Source organism: Durio zibethinus, chromosome 10 (assembly GCF_047325235.1).
Source record: "Durio zibethinus cultivar Kanyao isolate XHJ-2024 chromosome 10, ASM4732523v1, whole genome shotgun sequence".
Classification (NCBI taxonomy): domain Eukaryota; kingdom Viridiplantae; phylum Streptophyta; class Magnoliopsida; order Malvales; family Malvaceae; genus Durio; species Durio zibethinus.
In genome coordinates this window covers 25264901-25279572 of record NC_143171.1, presented here as the reverse complement: position 1 = coordinate 25279572, position 14672 = coordinate 25264901, and the positions used below count along the sequence as shown (strand labels likewise).

Sequence of the window (14672 nt, the reverse complement as noted above, 5' to 3'; positions counted from 1 at the left end):
TAATATATATATATATATATATATATTACAACTCTAAATTAGAATTTTTATTGAAATAAAATTCCTTTCTTACACAACTCAAGTTTTAATTAGTTCGAATGGGGTTTAGCGGCTTTGCATTATGACAATTAGGAAAAAAAAAAGGATTTTAGTTTTAACTTTACAAGAAAGCAATCAAGTTATTGCAACTATATATATATAGGATTATAAAAATATTCATAATAAGCGAAAATGATTTTCCTCATGCTTCTACCAAGCTTCATCGATCCCCTTGCATGATGACAATATTGACGGCTTGAGGCTAGCTACAAAGGAGTAATATAGCTTGAAAATTTGCAATTTGGTCATTTTCTTATTTTATTGACTTATTTTGGCTCTTATTGATCCTACTTTGACAACATGAATTTTTCTATTGAAAATCAAGGTGATATTCTATCTCATATTTCTGATGACTATCAAATTTAATATATCATTACCGGTTTGTTTTGTACAATTGTGAATGAACCCCAAAAGCAAAAATAGATGCATAATTAAATAGAGCTTTTTTCACTTCTAAATTGTGAATTCCACACTTCAGTTGATGACATGTTTGTACCATTGAGCAATGCAATTTAAATGAGTACATTACTAAGAATTATATATACTTGAATTTTTTTTTTGTTCGGAAACAGAACACATCACATGTTAAATACTTGAAAATAGTTTATAAATAAGTGACATGGCGATGGAGAATAGTTTAGTTTGAAAACATTACTATTAGAAAATAATTTGCTGGCCTGATTATAGAAGGTTGGTATTAGTCAATAACCTTCATGTGGGTTTTTCACGTCGGGAACTTGATTTATGTTTATGAGGTGAATTTTCACATATATAGAAAGAGATGGAATAGCTTAGATTGTAAGATTTTGACCCATTTTTGTAGGCCCAAGGTTAAGGAACGTGCAAGAAGGGTTCTCAACGAGGGCATTCGGCCATTTGACCAAAGGATCTTTACCTAATTATTAAATGTTGTATCACTTGCTATCCATCTACCAGACAATATTGGCTATAGCAAACTTAGCAGGACAATTAATTTAAATATTTAAGCACAGTCCTTTTGCCCTCCCATTATCATTATTAGCACATGGTATACATTTTTCTCAGTGAAAATTCCCATAACTTTGAGTAACCAAAACAATCATAATTGACTGAGCAAATGCTTAGATACGCCACAAATGTTAAAATTAATTGCTTTTGAAAGACAATTAAAAATGAGAAAAAACAATCTTAAAGTTTTAATTAATCATATCAATATCATTGGTCTTACCAGTAGTATTTCAAGTAGTTGAGCTGCTAATCTCTTACGAACTGTCTATTTTTAACTGAGTGCAATCACATTAATCTCAAAGCTGAACTGTTTGCCTAACGTTTCCATAATCATTAGTGTTAACTACTTTCTACAAAAAAAAAAAAAAGACTCTAAATCCAAGATGCATGGATAAATCCTTTTTAATACGTTAACAAATTGTTCATTGATTCCTTTCATGTATACAGCAAGATGTGTTTTCAGGAGGGGTCAAGTGGGTCCAGTTTTGGCCTCTGGCCGCTGATCTGTTCATATGTGACATAAAATGAGGAAAGGAATAGAAAGGGTAGCTTTTGGATCAAGGTTATAAGAATTAATATTTTTCCCCAAAAGGGGTTTTAGAGGAATTTTGAGAGAATCTCATGGATTTAAATATAAAATTGAAATTATTGTGTTGATAGTTGGTCCAGCCTTGACCCAAAAAACTTTAAATAGTATTCAAGCAAAGATTAATTTAGGCAAAGAAAAAAAAACATTAAAATAGTATGATACATTGGAAGGTTGCTCTGTCATCTTATCTTTGATTTTCAGGTGTGTGAAACCAATTTGATTTTGAAAAACCCAAAAAACAGCTGGTTTTGGAGTCATATTCAGATCATTAAATTGGATTGAAACAGGTTCATATGGGGTTGAGAATAAAAAGGAGTTGAATTAAAATTCTTATTCCCGTGACTTGAGTTTCCATGAAAATCCATTCTTTAGAGAGAGCTTAGCTTGGCTCAACTTAAGCTCAAATTCTCACCAAAGTCATCGTGACTTTCGCATAAACACGCTCTCCCTTAGAGTAAACCTGAAAGGGCGGCCCTAGCTTCGGAGGCAGAACCCTTTCCAGGAAGCTTATAATGGCTTTGAAACAAGTGAACTAAGCTCGTACTGTAAACTTGGTTCTGTCTTTGAGTTCATGTCCAGGAACTGCTTCAGAGCATAGGCTCCAATTGTTTCATCAATAGTTTAGCTTCGAATTTCAGGATTTCGAACGCAATTAGGCCTTTGCGTTTTATATCCAGTTTATACAAATTTTCATTAACTTGTGACCGTACTCTGAGGAGAGAAGTAAAAGTAACAAGGATGAGAAGAATGATGTTGATAAGGTTGAAGATGTGATGCTGCCTGGTTTTCGATTTCATCCAACAGATGAGGGATTTTACCTTAAGAAAAAGATTCAGCAGACACCTTTGCCCATTGAGTTGATCAAGCAAGTAGACATATATAAACATGAACCATGGGATCTACCAAGTGAGTTTTCATCATTTCCATACTCTATTACATGAGTACTTGATCAGAATTTGGCTTTACTTTCCTTCTATGGTGATTCACTTTACTCAAATAAAGCAAATTCATCTTTGTTTGGCTTCCAAGAAACTTAAAGAAATTTCCTTTCAATCCTTAGTGATAGATTCTGGGTCATAAGCTCACAAAAGTTTCAACATCACTGCTGTCCAGTGTCCAAAAACTTGTCTGTTACTTTTTCTTGGTCCCTCTAGCTATGAGGAAAAGTTACGAGTACTTTTCTTTTTTTTCATTTTATAAGCAGAGCTAGCAGCTTCAGGGGAGAAAGAGTGGTATTTCTACTGCCCAAGAGACCGTAAATACAGAAATAGTGCAAGGCCTAACAGAGTCACAGAAGCCGGATTTTGGAAGGCAACTGGAACAGACAGGCCTATTTACTCATCTGATGGCACCGAGTGTATTGGTTTGAAGAAGTCCCTTGTGTTCTACAGAGGAAGAGCTGCCAAAGGGATTAAAACAGACTGGATGATGCATGAATTTCGGCTACCTTCACTCTCAGACTCAACACCACCAAATAAGCTTTTAAACAAAAGCCTTCCTGCTAATGTAATGATCGTTGAATTAATTGTCCAATGTTTTCTTTAATTATGAACAGTCTGAAATTATGAGTTTCTTTAATTTGCCTTATTCCACAGGATGCATGGGCTATTTGTAAGATATTCAAAAAGACCAATTCAATGGCTCAGAAAGCTCTTTCTCACTCTTGGATATCCTCATTTCCAGAAACTACAGCATCTGATATACTCCACCAAGGTGTACCTTGCACTAAGTTGAGTCAATTCAGTTCAGAGAACATTTCTTGCAGAACCGAAATGGGATCAGCAATACAGTTATGCAGCAATAGTGAACTACAAAAAGTCTCCAATGCTAGTTTTTCTGCTCCAGATATTCCTTCTTATAAATCATTCAATCCTACAGTCCATAGACCAACTTCACTTCCTGTTTCCAATGGAGACCTTCACTACAACTTCATGTTTTCACGGCTTGATCACATGCTATTAAGCCCACCATTGATCACTGATGTTAGCAAGGCCTCCGACAGTATAGATTTCGGAGGGCAACAACACCAATACAGCGGCTTCTTAATCAGTTTAACCCAAGATATGCAAGGCAATACAGGTGTAGGAGAAAGTGAGGAGGGCACGAGGAAGAATTCGAATGCAACCCCTGAGGATAACCTTTGGGGGACTATCCAACCAATAGGATTTCCTTTCAGCTTGTCTCCAAATCTACCATGGGATTCACCTCAATGTCCAAGTGAGATGTCAACTACTTATTCAACTGACAAATGCTATACTTAAACAGCTGTCTACTAGTTTTGGATTATTCAGTTGGAGCTAGTATGGGCAGCATACCTGTTCACAGTATTATTGTACAGTTTTCACATATTCCAACTATCTACACATCCTAGTCTAATATTTGCTCTCATTTATTTGTTTCCACTTATTCTTCTTTCCTCCACTTGCCAATACAGGAAATTTGTTATTTCCTTTGTCCCACCCACCTTCCTTATTTCCTTTGAAGGGGAATGGAGTCTGCCTAGATGCTATATGAGAATCAAATTAAAAATCTTTTTCAATTCAAACACCTTTAGTTTAAAGTATAATAATTTGTTAAAACACATAGAAGGTCACAAATAATAAAAATTATCTTCCCTTCAGTCTTCATTTCTTAAAATTGTAACAAAGCATTCATTCATCATGACATTATTGTAAAAAGTTGCAAAAATTTTGTCCTACATAAATCACGCCTGAAGAGAAATGGAAGAATTAAGAGTGGCTGCGAAGGCATATTATGAATCAGATCCGGAGAACATCAAGGAAAGGGCAAATGGATTTTTCGACGCCATGAATCCAAACAGAGATGGCAAAATAAGACGCGAGAATTTCATGGTGATGATGAAGCAAAGAAACCATGTACGGATGATGAACAGGGAGTTGTTCAATCTGTTGAACAAAGATGGGACTCGAAAACTTAGTTTTTGGGATGTTTTGACATTGTACTACATAAAAAAAAACTGCTGAAAGGCCATTTTCCGATGGACGGTGTTACAAATTTTAGTGAAACTTTCACTTAATACACAAATAATTCTTTATGTAGTTGGGGCCATCTTGGATGTATAAGATGATGAAAAGAATAGAATAATAATTATTTTATATTATAATTGATTTATATATAAAAAAGGGATAGGATTTTAAGGAAGATTAATTAATTTTTTGATATAAAGTGATTCAATGCTTTCAAAGTGAAGAAATTTAGTTTTAATCCATGAAATTAAATTTACATGTTTTATTATACCCTTAAAAATTACATTAATAATTTAAATTTTATAAACTTTGAAAAATGATAATTTTGATCAATAAATAAAATTATCTTATCTAAATTATTGCACATATTAAACATAAAATAAGATAATATTATTTAATTTAATCATATTTATAATATCAATTTATCCTATCCAAGGATTTAAATTATGGTCAAGGTTATATTTTTGTCGTGTTATGTTTATCATGGTTGCAAATATAACAGAGATCATCGTAGTTATTGTAGTCATGAATTTTTTTTAATTTACACAACTTGATACAAAATGAAGTAATTATAATTATAATTATAAAAATTCTTATTTTGTAATTTAAAAAGTGGTTTATAATATTTTATTTACTTAGAAAAAATTATTCATAATTTTTTTGAGATTATATAAAGTATTTATATTTGATTTAGTAACAAATCTTTCCTTAAGAAAAGTTCATATTTAGTATTAATTTCAGGCAAACTAAATATATATTAATAAAGTAAAACATATTAAATGTCAAGTATCATATATAATAATATTACAAATTTAAAAAATATAATTTTATTAGATTATAAAATGCTCGATTTATTAAGTAATTTATTTGTTTTAACATATTTATTAATTTAACATTTTTACCATAAATTACTTTTTATTTATTCTATAATAAACAACATTTTCAATTATTATTTAATTATACAAAAAATAATCAGAACTAATCTAATCTTAAAAAAATTAACAATAGAAAAATCATTACTAAAATTCAAATATAAAATCATAAATTAATAAATTTTTCTCTAAATAAAAATCCCTATTAGACAAAAATTAAAAAATTCCAAAAAAAAATCCACAAACCCCTTATGCCTTGCATTTTTACCATTAACTCTTCACTCTTTATTTTCCTTAACTTTTCCCCAATCTCCAACCCATTCTCGATTTCCCTCTCATTTTTCACCCAGGTTATCTCTCATCCCAATTCCCACAAACCCAAATACCGATTTCAACATTCCTACACACCCATAATACCAATTCCCACTCACAGTCTCTCTATTTGCCTCTTAACTCTCTCTTATCAAGAGTTTCAATTTAGCACACATAGCAACTTTCACTAACAGAGTCCAGTTTCATTCAACAAAAAATCACAAGAAGCTTTCAAAATTTTCAACAAAAAAAGTAATTTAAGTGTTGCATTGCTTGTGCTTGATGTTTTGTAAGGATGTATTTGTGGATTGAAGTCTCTACCAGCCTAAGATAATTTTTTATTTGAAGATTTTAACCTAAATGATTTTTTTTTTTTTTTGCTTTTTACATAGAATGTTTGAACCAAAAACGAAGTAGCGATTGATAACAGACCGATATTACCACTACTCATCGATTTGCCATTTTTCGTGGTGGCTACCTACCGCTACTGTCGTGATTCAAATTCTCGTCCTTTTTTCGTTAATAGCAGTGGTAGACAATGGCGTTACTATGAAATAGCGGCTGCTACATCGCTACTCCACCACTATTTGAATCTCTGTTCTTGTTCTATTATAATCTTATTCATCAAACACATTTTATAAGTTCTCATGTTATTGAATAGCATAATACCTTACCACTATCAAAAATATATATCCTAAGGGTTAATTTAGCATTGCTATTGCATTTCAAATATATATTTAAAAAATGTGATGAGAAAGTATAATTAGAAATTCTGAGTGTTTGGTGTTACATTGAAAAATTGATGTGAGTAATTGAAATGTTTAAAAATATATTTACAAAATAATAGGGTAAATTTTAGAAATATTCCAAGTGGTTAAGACCGAAATGAAAATTCCCCGTGAGGTTTAAAACGTAACACTTAACTACTTTTCAATATGTTGTATTATTTTTTTTACTCAAAACCATTACTTTTTTGTTTCTTTTTATTTTTTATTTTTTTTCTTCTTCTTCATCTCAATTCAGCCTTTCTCTCTAAAAATTTATCTTTTCTCTCTAAAATTTCATTCTCTCTCTCTAAAATCAAACTAATTTTCTCTCTAAACGTAGACTAATCCACGAATAGCAACTTTCAAACTACCAAAACCTCTACACCACCACCTCCATTACAAGTTAATATCACCACCAGCCTTCATTGTTAACTCATTTTCTCTCACTAAAAATTCATTGGATGTGTGCAAAATGGTTCAACCCTAGAGGAGCCAAACTATAAGTTCTGTTCATTTGCAATGGATGGAAAAATATATAATTAGTTTGTCTGCCTTAATCATGCTTAATGACTTCTCCATATGTTTATTATATATCTCAACATTTGTTGGTTTTTAGTTCTTTATCGTTTTAGTGTCATTACCCATGTAACTATTGCTCGTGTGTATAATTGTGATGTTCATCAATGAAGAATTTGTCAAACTGCTGCTTTTACAACAGCTAAGGATTCATGAACTAAGAATACCATTCCTTAATCTAGAGGTGGAGAGTAAGCTCCTATTCTCCCATTGCGTTAGTAAGGTGAATGGGTTTTCTGTGTATTTCTAAATTAATCTAAAATTTTCCTTCATGGTCTACCCATATCTACTCTTTCCAGTCCTAGATTCTTGGTTTTATGGAGTGAAACATATGCTTATGTTGCTGGGAGCAGTTTTTGATATATAAAACTTTTGGACATACATAAGATGTAACAACTATCTTCATGTGATTATTAGTTTCTCAGAGGTGTTTTATTTTCTATTAAATTGCAGTAAAGCTTTTGGTATAAATTTGAAAATTGGTAAGGGGATAACAAGGCCTCGAGCTTGATTTAATGTGAAAGAAATTGTCGGCAAAACTTGACCAAGTTAGATGACAAGTTGTCCAAATAACTGGGTCTTTTAAGTTGCCTCTTAAATGATGTTAGTAGCACCTTATCCATATTAAAAAAGGTTTTCTTTAATGAAAGCTTTCAATTATATTTATCTACTTAGGTCAACAATGAAAATGGTGATAGGCTTAATGTATGTGAAATCAGGTGGTTTTGGGGAATGAATTTTTAGTGAGAGAGAATGAGTTAACAATGAAGTTTGGTGGTAATGTGAACTTGTAATGGTGGTGGTGGTGTAGAGGTTCTAGTGGTTTGAAGGTTGTTATTTGTGGATTGATTTGGGTTTAGAGAAAGAATTGGTTTTGTTTTAGAGAGAGATGATGGATTAAGATGAAGAAGAAGAAAAAAAATAAAAATAAAAAACAGAAAAAGTAATAGTTTTGGATAAAAAATAATAAAATAAATCATATGGTAATTAAGTGACACGTTTTAAATCTCTAATGGATACTTTTATTTTGGCCTTAACCATAGAGTATATTTATGAAATTTACTCAAAATAATAAAATATTAGAAATATAAACATGATAAAGTAATTTTTTATGCAAAACACACTTTTTCGCTGCAAAAGCATTTCTTAAGAAGCTTTTTGATTTGGGTTGGAAAATCAAGTTTTTGGATTGAAAGCCAAAAATTTTTATCATTTAGCATTGTGTTTAGGTCAAAAATAGCTTTTGAATGCAAAAACTACTTTCAATAGCAATGCTAAACAAAATCCAAATCACTAAATAAAATATGTTTATCAACTCATCTTACAATTGTTTTACTTTTAAAATATTAAATGTTACTGTTGACTGAAATTTGAATCAGTTAGCATGTTATTAAAATTAGTATTTAAAGGTTGTAAGTTTGAAAAAGTATAAATGTATAATATGTTCTTCAAATAAATAAATATTAAAAAATGATAAATTAGGAAATTTTAAATAAATTAAATGTTACTTTGCTATTAGGCCTACACAAAGAACCTAGTCCTTGTAACACTTTTATTTAAATCTAATAATCTAAAATATAATATAGTAATACAACACGAACACGATTAGAATAAAAGATACGAAAATGACATAATTTAAAATTTTAATAATAATTATGTATGGGTTTCACAAAAAAAAATGCATTTCGACATGAATTATGACATATAATTTTTTTTTTTAATATAAAATCTCCTTTCATTTATTTAAACTTGCAATATCCATTAGTACAGCTAAAGTTTTCGAATCTGGAAAATCCTCTACCCAAAACCTGTCGCTATTTAGCTGCAAACTATATTGTGCAAGTGAATGAGCTGCCTCATTTCCTTCTCTCTTCGTGTGTTCTATCATGCATATATCAAACTTCCTTACCCATCTTCTGCCATCATGAATAATTGGGCCTATGTTGGATAGTACCTCATCCTTTTTTGTCAAACAGTTTGAAACTATCCGAGAGTCTCCTTCAAGCAGAATCTTCCTGCATCCCATTTGTGTTGCAAACTCCAACGCTTTTACTGCTGCTATTGCTTCTATTACACAAGCATCTGATACTAGGTTCACTATGAATGCCACTGCACCTGCAACTTGTCCCCTGTGATCTCGTAAGAGAACTCCAACATCTCCTTTTCTGCTGTGAGAGTATAGAGCACCATCGAAATTGACTTTGTGGAGCGTTTCTGGTGCTGCCTCCCATTTCCTTACCATTGTGTTCCTTTGGTTATTTTTCTATAGAGACTTACTTTTGTATTCAGTCAACAATATTTTGGCTTTCTGCTCAATGGTGTTTTCCGGTTGTGATTGCCCCCTCTTCACATTCGAGTTTCTGTCTTCCCATAATGACTAAAGTAACATAAGAAAATTTTCAATGTCTGTATTTGATAGTATCCTTGCAGTAGTTTCCAGCCACTGTTTGCAACTTTGACTTGTTATCTGTACCATCTGTTTCACATCGTTGCTCTTAGACAGTATTCTGGATGGGTTAGAGCAGTCCTTTAAAGCATGCAAGACAGACTTATTTGTTATTCCACATCTTAGGCAGCACGGATTAACATTGTTGATTTTAGCTGCTAGTTTCTCCATCGTTGGCAGGATTTCGTGACAGGTTCTCCGTGCAAAGAGTTTTACTTTAGGTGGTATCAATGCCCTCCAAATTTTCCTCCATACCACGAATTGGTTTCCTGCATCTGTATCAACCTCGGATTGCATCCGGTACCTATTTTTTACTGTGTACTCCCCAGTTTTGTTAAAATGCCGAATTAATTTATCAGCCATAACCCTTCTACTTAGAGGAATCACACAGATTGCATCAGCTTCAGCTTGATTAAATTCCATCCGTATTAAGTTCTCTTTCCACCTTCCGTTCTCCTCATCGATCAGAGCCTCAATTGTGGCATCCTCCGCAATGCTGTTTGGTCTTGAAATAGGTTCAAAACTTCCTTCTATGGGTAACCATTTGTCCTTCCATATTCGGATGCTTTTTCCATCACCCACTCGTCATCTTATTCCACTAATCAACACCTGTTTCACCTCCCAAATACTTCTCCATATTAGAGATGGTTTGTAACCCAGGTTTGACTCTAGAAAACTATTATGGGGAAAATATCTGGCCTTCAAGACTTTGTAGCATAAAGATCCAGTATCATCGATTAATTTTCAGCCTTGCTTCCCTAACATAGCTTTATTGAATTTTTCCAGCTCGCGAAAGCCCATCCTACCCATAGTTTTTGGCATGCTCATTGTTGACCATTTGAGCCAGTGTATACCTTTCCCCTCTGTCTTATTTCTCCACCAGTATCTACTTATGATGCTTGTTAGTTCTTGCACTAGAGATTTTGGTAGAAGAAAGCAATTCATCGTGTAAGCTGGAATAGCTTGAAGAACTGCTTTTATGAATACTTCTTTTCCTAACAAAGATAAAAATCACCCACGCCAATTTTGGATCAGAGTTTGCACCTTCTCCTTGATGCTTCTAAAAGCTTTCTTCTTTCCCCTTCCCACTAAGGTTGGCAGACCCAAGTCCTTTTCTGAATTTGTGGTTGCATTGATCCCAAACAATCGTTGAAGTGTTTCCCTCTGGCCTCTAGTGGTGTTATTGCTGAAGAAAAGGGCTAATTTATCAAAATTAACTTTCTGGCCCGAGCTTTCTTCATATACCTTTAGCATGTTCTTCACCTTCTCGCCATCTTTTCGCTATCTCTAGCGAACATTAAACTATCGTCAGCAAAGAAAAGACGAGTAATCCGGGGACCAGATCTGCTTGACCTTACACATTGGATTTCTCCACTCCTTTGGCCTCTGGATAATAAGGCAGACAGTCCTTCTGTATATAATAGAAACAAATATGGTAACAAGGGATCACCCTGTCTAAGACCTCTGCTTGGGCAAAACTATTAGTGATGCTTCCTTTGTCTGGATTAGGAGACAGAGCAAACACAATTCGTAATAGTCGAAATCCACCTTGTCTGGAACCGCATTTTGGCCATAATAGCCTCAATGAAAGGCCACTCCACCCGGTCATATGCTTTACTCATATCTAGCTTTAGTGCAAAGAAACTGTTCTTCCCTTGTTTTTTATTCTTTATTGAATGTATAAGTTCATATGCAGCAAGCACATTATCTGTAAGTAGCCTACCACGAACAAATGCGCTTTGATACTCACTAATACACATAGGTATAACAAGTTTCATTCTATTCATCAAAACCTTAGCAATCAGTTTGTAGATCACATTGCATAGACTTATAGGGCGATATTGAGTCATGTTTCTGGGGTTCTTGACCTTTGGGATAAGGACATTGTATGTTTTGTTAATATCATGCAAATGCTGGTGACCATTTAAGACTTCCAAGCAAAACGAAATTATGTCACTGCCAACAACATGCCAATTTTTTTGGTAGAAAAGGGCAGGCATACCATCAGGTCCAGATGATTTTGTAGGGTGCTTCTGTTTGAGTGCTTGGACTATTTCATTTGGTTTGAACTCTGCTAAAAGGAGCTTTTTCATCTCGTCTGTAACTCGGTGGTCCCCCATCTCTAAGATATCTTATATGTTTTGTGATTCTTGGGATTCAAAGAGCTTTTCAAAGTAGTGTTTTGTGATATTGTACATTTCCCCCTCCCCTACACACCATTTTCTATCGTCATCTTTGAGTCCTGTAACTAAATTTCTCCTTCTTCGGTTGTTCACCTGTGTAGGGAAGTATGCAGTGTTCCTGTCTCCTTCTCTCAGCCAGTCCACCTTTGCTCTTTGTTTCTAAAAAATTTCTTCTTTCTCCAGCAAATCATCCAGCATTTTTTTTTTGCCCTGCTTTCCTCACCCATGATGCCATCATCCACTTTTTGACTTTTCAACCAACTTAGTTTATGGTTGAGTTCGTCAATCTGGCGGCTAACATTTCCATAGTTTTGGTCATGCCGCCTCTTCAAAGTGTTGCCTACCTCATGAATCCTCCTTTCCACCGTTCGCATATTGTTGGCTTTCCACTTTTCTGCCGTATTGTTCGTTTTCCACTTTTCTGCTACCACCTCTTCACATTCCAGCTCCCTACACTACATTTCTTCGAAATAGAAATGGTGTTTTTTCGTGCCATTGCCTTGTTTGTTGCTCCCACTTGTGTTTAACAATAATGGGCAATGGTCCGATCTTGACCTTCTTAAGTGTTCTACCCAAAAAATGTGGGAAGATATCACACCATCCTTTAGTAGCTAAACATCGATCAATCCTCTCTCTGATTAAGTCTTCAGCCTTCCAGACTTTTGTCCATGTAAACCATGTACCCATGAAACCCAAGTCTACCAAATTACTATCCTCTATTGCTTCTCTGATGCTGTGATTTGCTTCTCAGGTCGCAAGCACTTCCCACTTTTCTCACTATCATTTAGAATCTCATTGAAGTAACCCACGCACAGCCATGGTCGTTGTGATTGCGATGCTAGCTCCCTTAGAAGCGCCTAGGAAATGTTTCTCAATTTCGGGTTCACCAAAAAATCCCGTTATTCTCCATGTTGGCTTGTCATCCTCAATAAATTCCATATCGATATGGTATCTGGAGAAAGTTCTTAGTTGAAGTGTGTAGTCAGCTCTCCACATCATAGCTAGCCCACCGCTTCTACCTATGCGATCAATTACAAAGCTGTTAGCCATCCTGCATTTCCTTCGGATCCTATCAAACTCAATTGAATTTAAATTTATTTCACACAAAAAGACAACATAGGGACCTTGTTTCTGAACGAGCTTTTTCAAAGCTCTGACTGTCCGTGGGTTCCCAAGCCCACGGCAGTTCCAGATTATGGTTTTCATGACGATTGGCGGGACTGGGAACCAATCACCGCCAATGTCTCTACAAACAGGTTATTGCTGCCCTCATCTGTTTTAAATTTTTTCTCCAGCCCATCAACTTCCATAAGGTCCATTTGGTCGAAGAAATCTTCTGTTTTTCTTTTGTTTCCAGCCGAACCTTTTGAGCCTCCACGTGCGCCTTGTTGCCTTGCTATTCTTTTCCTTTTTGTATTTGTCACATTTATTTTACATGCCCCATGAGCCTTGTTGGTTTCTCCGTGCACGTGAGTTTCCCCTGTGTCATTATTAACATGCACATCCTCTTGTCTTATTCCTGCTTTAGATTGCTTTTCCTGTTTCTGATTTTCCTCCAAACTCTCTGTGGTCTTAGCATTAATTTCTATGTTATTATTGGTTGACACATAATTTTTATTTAAAATATAATATAAATACATAAATTTTAATATTTTATATAATATTAATACATGAATCGTCGTATCTATCTTTATTCATAATCTTTGAAAATATTAAAGAACAGCTAGCATCAATTCTCAAGACTTTAGCTTCAAGTGCTACCTAAAGTTTCTCAGAAATATGTACTTTCTTTTAATTGCATGATTGTTTACATGATGGAACAAAACTTGAGTACTACACTCTTTATAGCTTCGCGGATTGCAATCTTTACTGCTTCAAGGGCTGCAGTCTTTACTTCTTCAACTATATTCTGAAACATATAACAACAGCAATGTTTTAAAACACTAATTTTTGCCACACACGCAATGCGTGCGTTGCAGATGGATGTATAAGAAATATGAAATTATAAATATATTTATAAAATATATTTATAAAATATGAAGCAATTAAGAAAAAATACCAAATGAAATTGTGTTCAATTTATTATTAGATATTCAAACGCGTTTGATTATAAGTGATAGCAATATTACTTTACTTATACCAACAAATTACAATATTATAAGTTATTGTCTTAATTATAATAGTCATTAATATATTTATAAGGGATTAACTAAAATTATTTTTAATATGGAATTTTGATCTCTTAAAAAACCAGTAATTAAATATATAAATAGTACTCAAGGATATACCTCATCTTAAATCAAATAATTGTTTTATGTATTTTTTTTTTTTTAATATTGAAGTACTCCCATCAATTAACTTTGGCTTATTATTAGTATTTTTCGTTAAGAATGAGATATAAGAATGAAAATTAATAAGATATGACACACCTTAGACAACTATCAAAAAGATATTTTTATATCTCAAAGGTAAAATTTATTCTAAACCCTTCTTTAGAATTCAAAATTTGATGAACAACTTCGTTATATAGTATAAGTTATCTAAAAACATTCTATCCTCTATCCCATATTTTCTAAATTATATAGAATCCATACTATTATAAAATTATGTCATAGAATTATAAGTCAAAGGATTCATCCTATAATTTATATTGTTTTCATTGATACTATAATTCTTGCTATCGTTGTTTTCATTGATACAATAAAATTGTAAGTCATTTTTAATAATTCTATATTATAAAAACATATATAGTTAATTATAAGTCATTCATATTGTTCTAAATTTTGATATATTTATAATTTTATAGGGGTATTTATATATGGAGTTATTATTTGATATACTGTCAATAAATTTT

The 14672-nt window shown here is 33.2% G+C and overlaps 3 protein-coding genes across 3 annotated transcripts; 1 reads left to right on the top strand and 2 right to left on the bottom strand.

The window, feature by feature from the left end:
• The first annotated feature begins 2156 nt into the window (after positions 1-2156).
• LOC149516592 (transcription factor JUNGBRUNNEN 1-like) lies at positions 2157-4036 on the top strand. Its single transcript, XM_089767328.1, has 3 exons — positions 2157-2581; positions 2880-3181; positions 3271-4036. The coding sequence occupies exons 1-3, from the start codon at positions 2449-2451 to the stop codon at positions 3934-3936; spliced, it is 1101 nt and encodes a 366-aa protein (XP_089623454.1). The 5' UTR covers positions 2157-2448; the 3' UTR covers positions 3937-4036.
• A 4888-nt stretch (positions 4037-8924) lies between these two features.
• Positions 8925-9431, bottom strand: LOC149516591 (uncharacterized). Its single transcript, XM_089766288.1, has one exon. The coding sequence runs from the start codon at positions 9429-9431 to the stop codon at positions 8925-8927; it is 507 nt and encodes a 168-aa protein (XP_089622414.1).
• Positions 9432-9566: 135 nt separating this feature from the next.
• On the bottom strand, positions 9567-11755 carry LOC149516590 (uncharacterized). The gene is made up of 4 exons (XM_089766287.1): positions 11184-11755; positions 10899-11021; positions 10680-10821; positions 9567-10184 (listed from the first exon to the last, which is right to left on the bottom strand). Exons 1-4 carry the CDS (start codon positions 11753-11755, stop codon positions 9567-9569), a joined length of 1455 nt encoding a protein of 484 aa, XP_089622413.1.
• Positions 11756-14672: the final 2917 nt, after the last annotated feature.

Bases quoted from the DNA above. Each gene is read 5' to 3' on its own strand.
- LOC149516591 (XM_089766288.1), bottom strand. From the start codon at position 9,431: ATGGTAAGGAAATGGGAGGCAGCACCAGAAACGCTCCACAAAGTCAAT.
- LOC149516590 (XM_089766287.1), bottom strand. From the start codon at position 11,755: ATGGGGGACCACCGAGTTACAGACGAGATGAAAAAGCTCCTTTTAGCA. The intron at 11,022-11,183 runs GTGGATTTCGAC...CTTATTATCCAG, and splicing joins AAAATGCGGTTCCAGACAAG to AGGCCAAAGGAGTGGAGAAA. The intron at 10,185-10,679 runs GTGCAAACTCTG...CGAATATGGAAG, and splicing joins TTAGAAGCATCAAGGAGAAG to GACAAATGGTTACCCATAGA.
- LOC149516592 (XM_089767328.1), top strand. From the start codon at position 2,449: ATGCTGCCTGGTTTTCGATTTCATCCAACAGATGAGGGATTTTACCTT. The intron at 2,582-2,879 runs GTGAGTTTTCAT...TTTTATAAGCAG, and splicing joins TGAACCATGGGATCTACCAA to AGCTAGCAGCTTCAGGGGAG. The intron at 3,182-3,270 runs GTAATGATCGTT...CTTATTCCACAG, and splicing joins ACAAAAGCCTTCCTGCTAAT to GATGCATGGGCTATTTGTAA.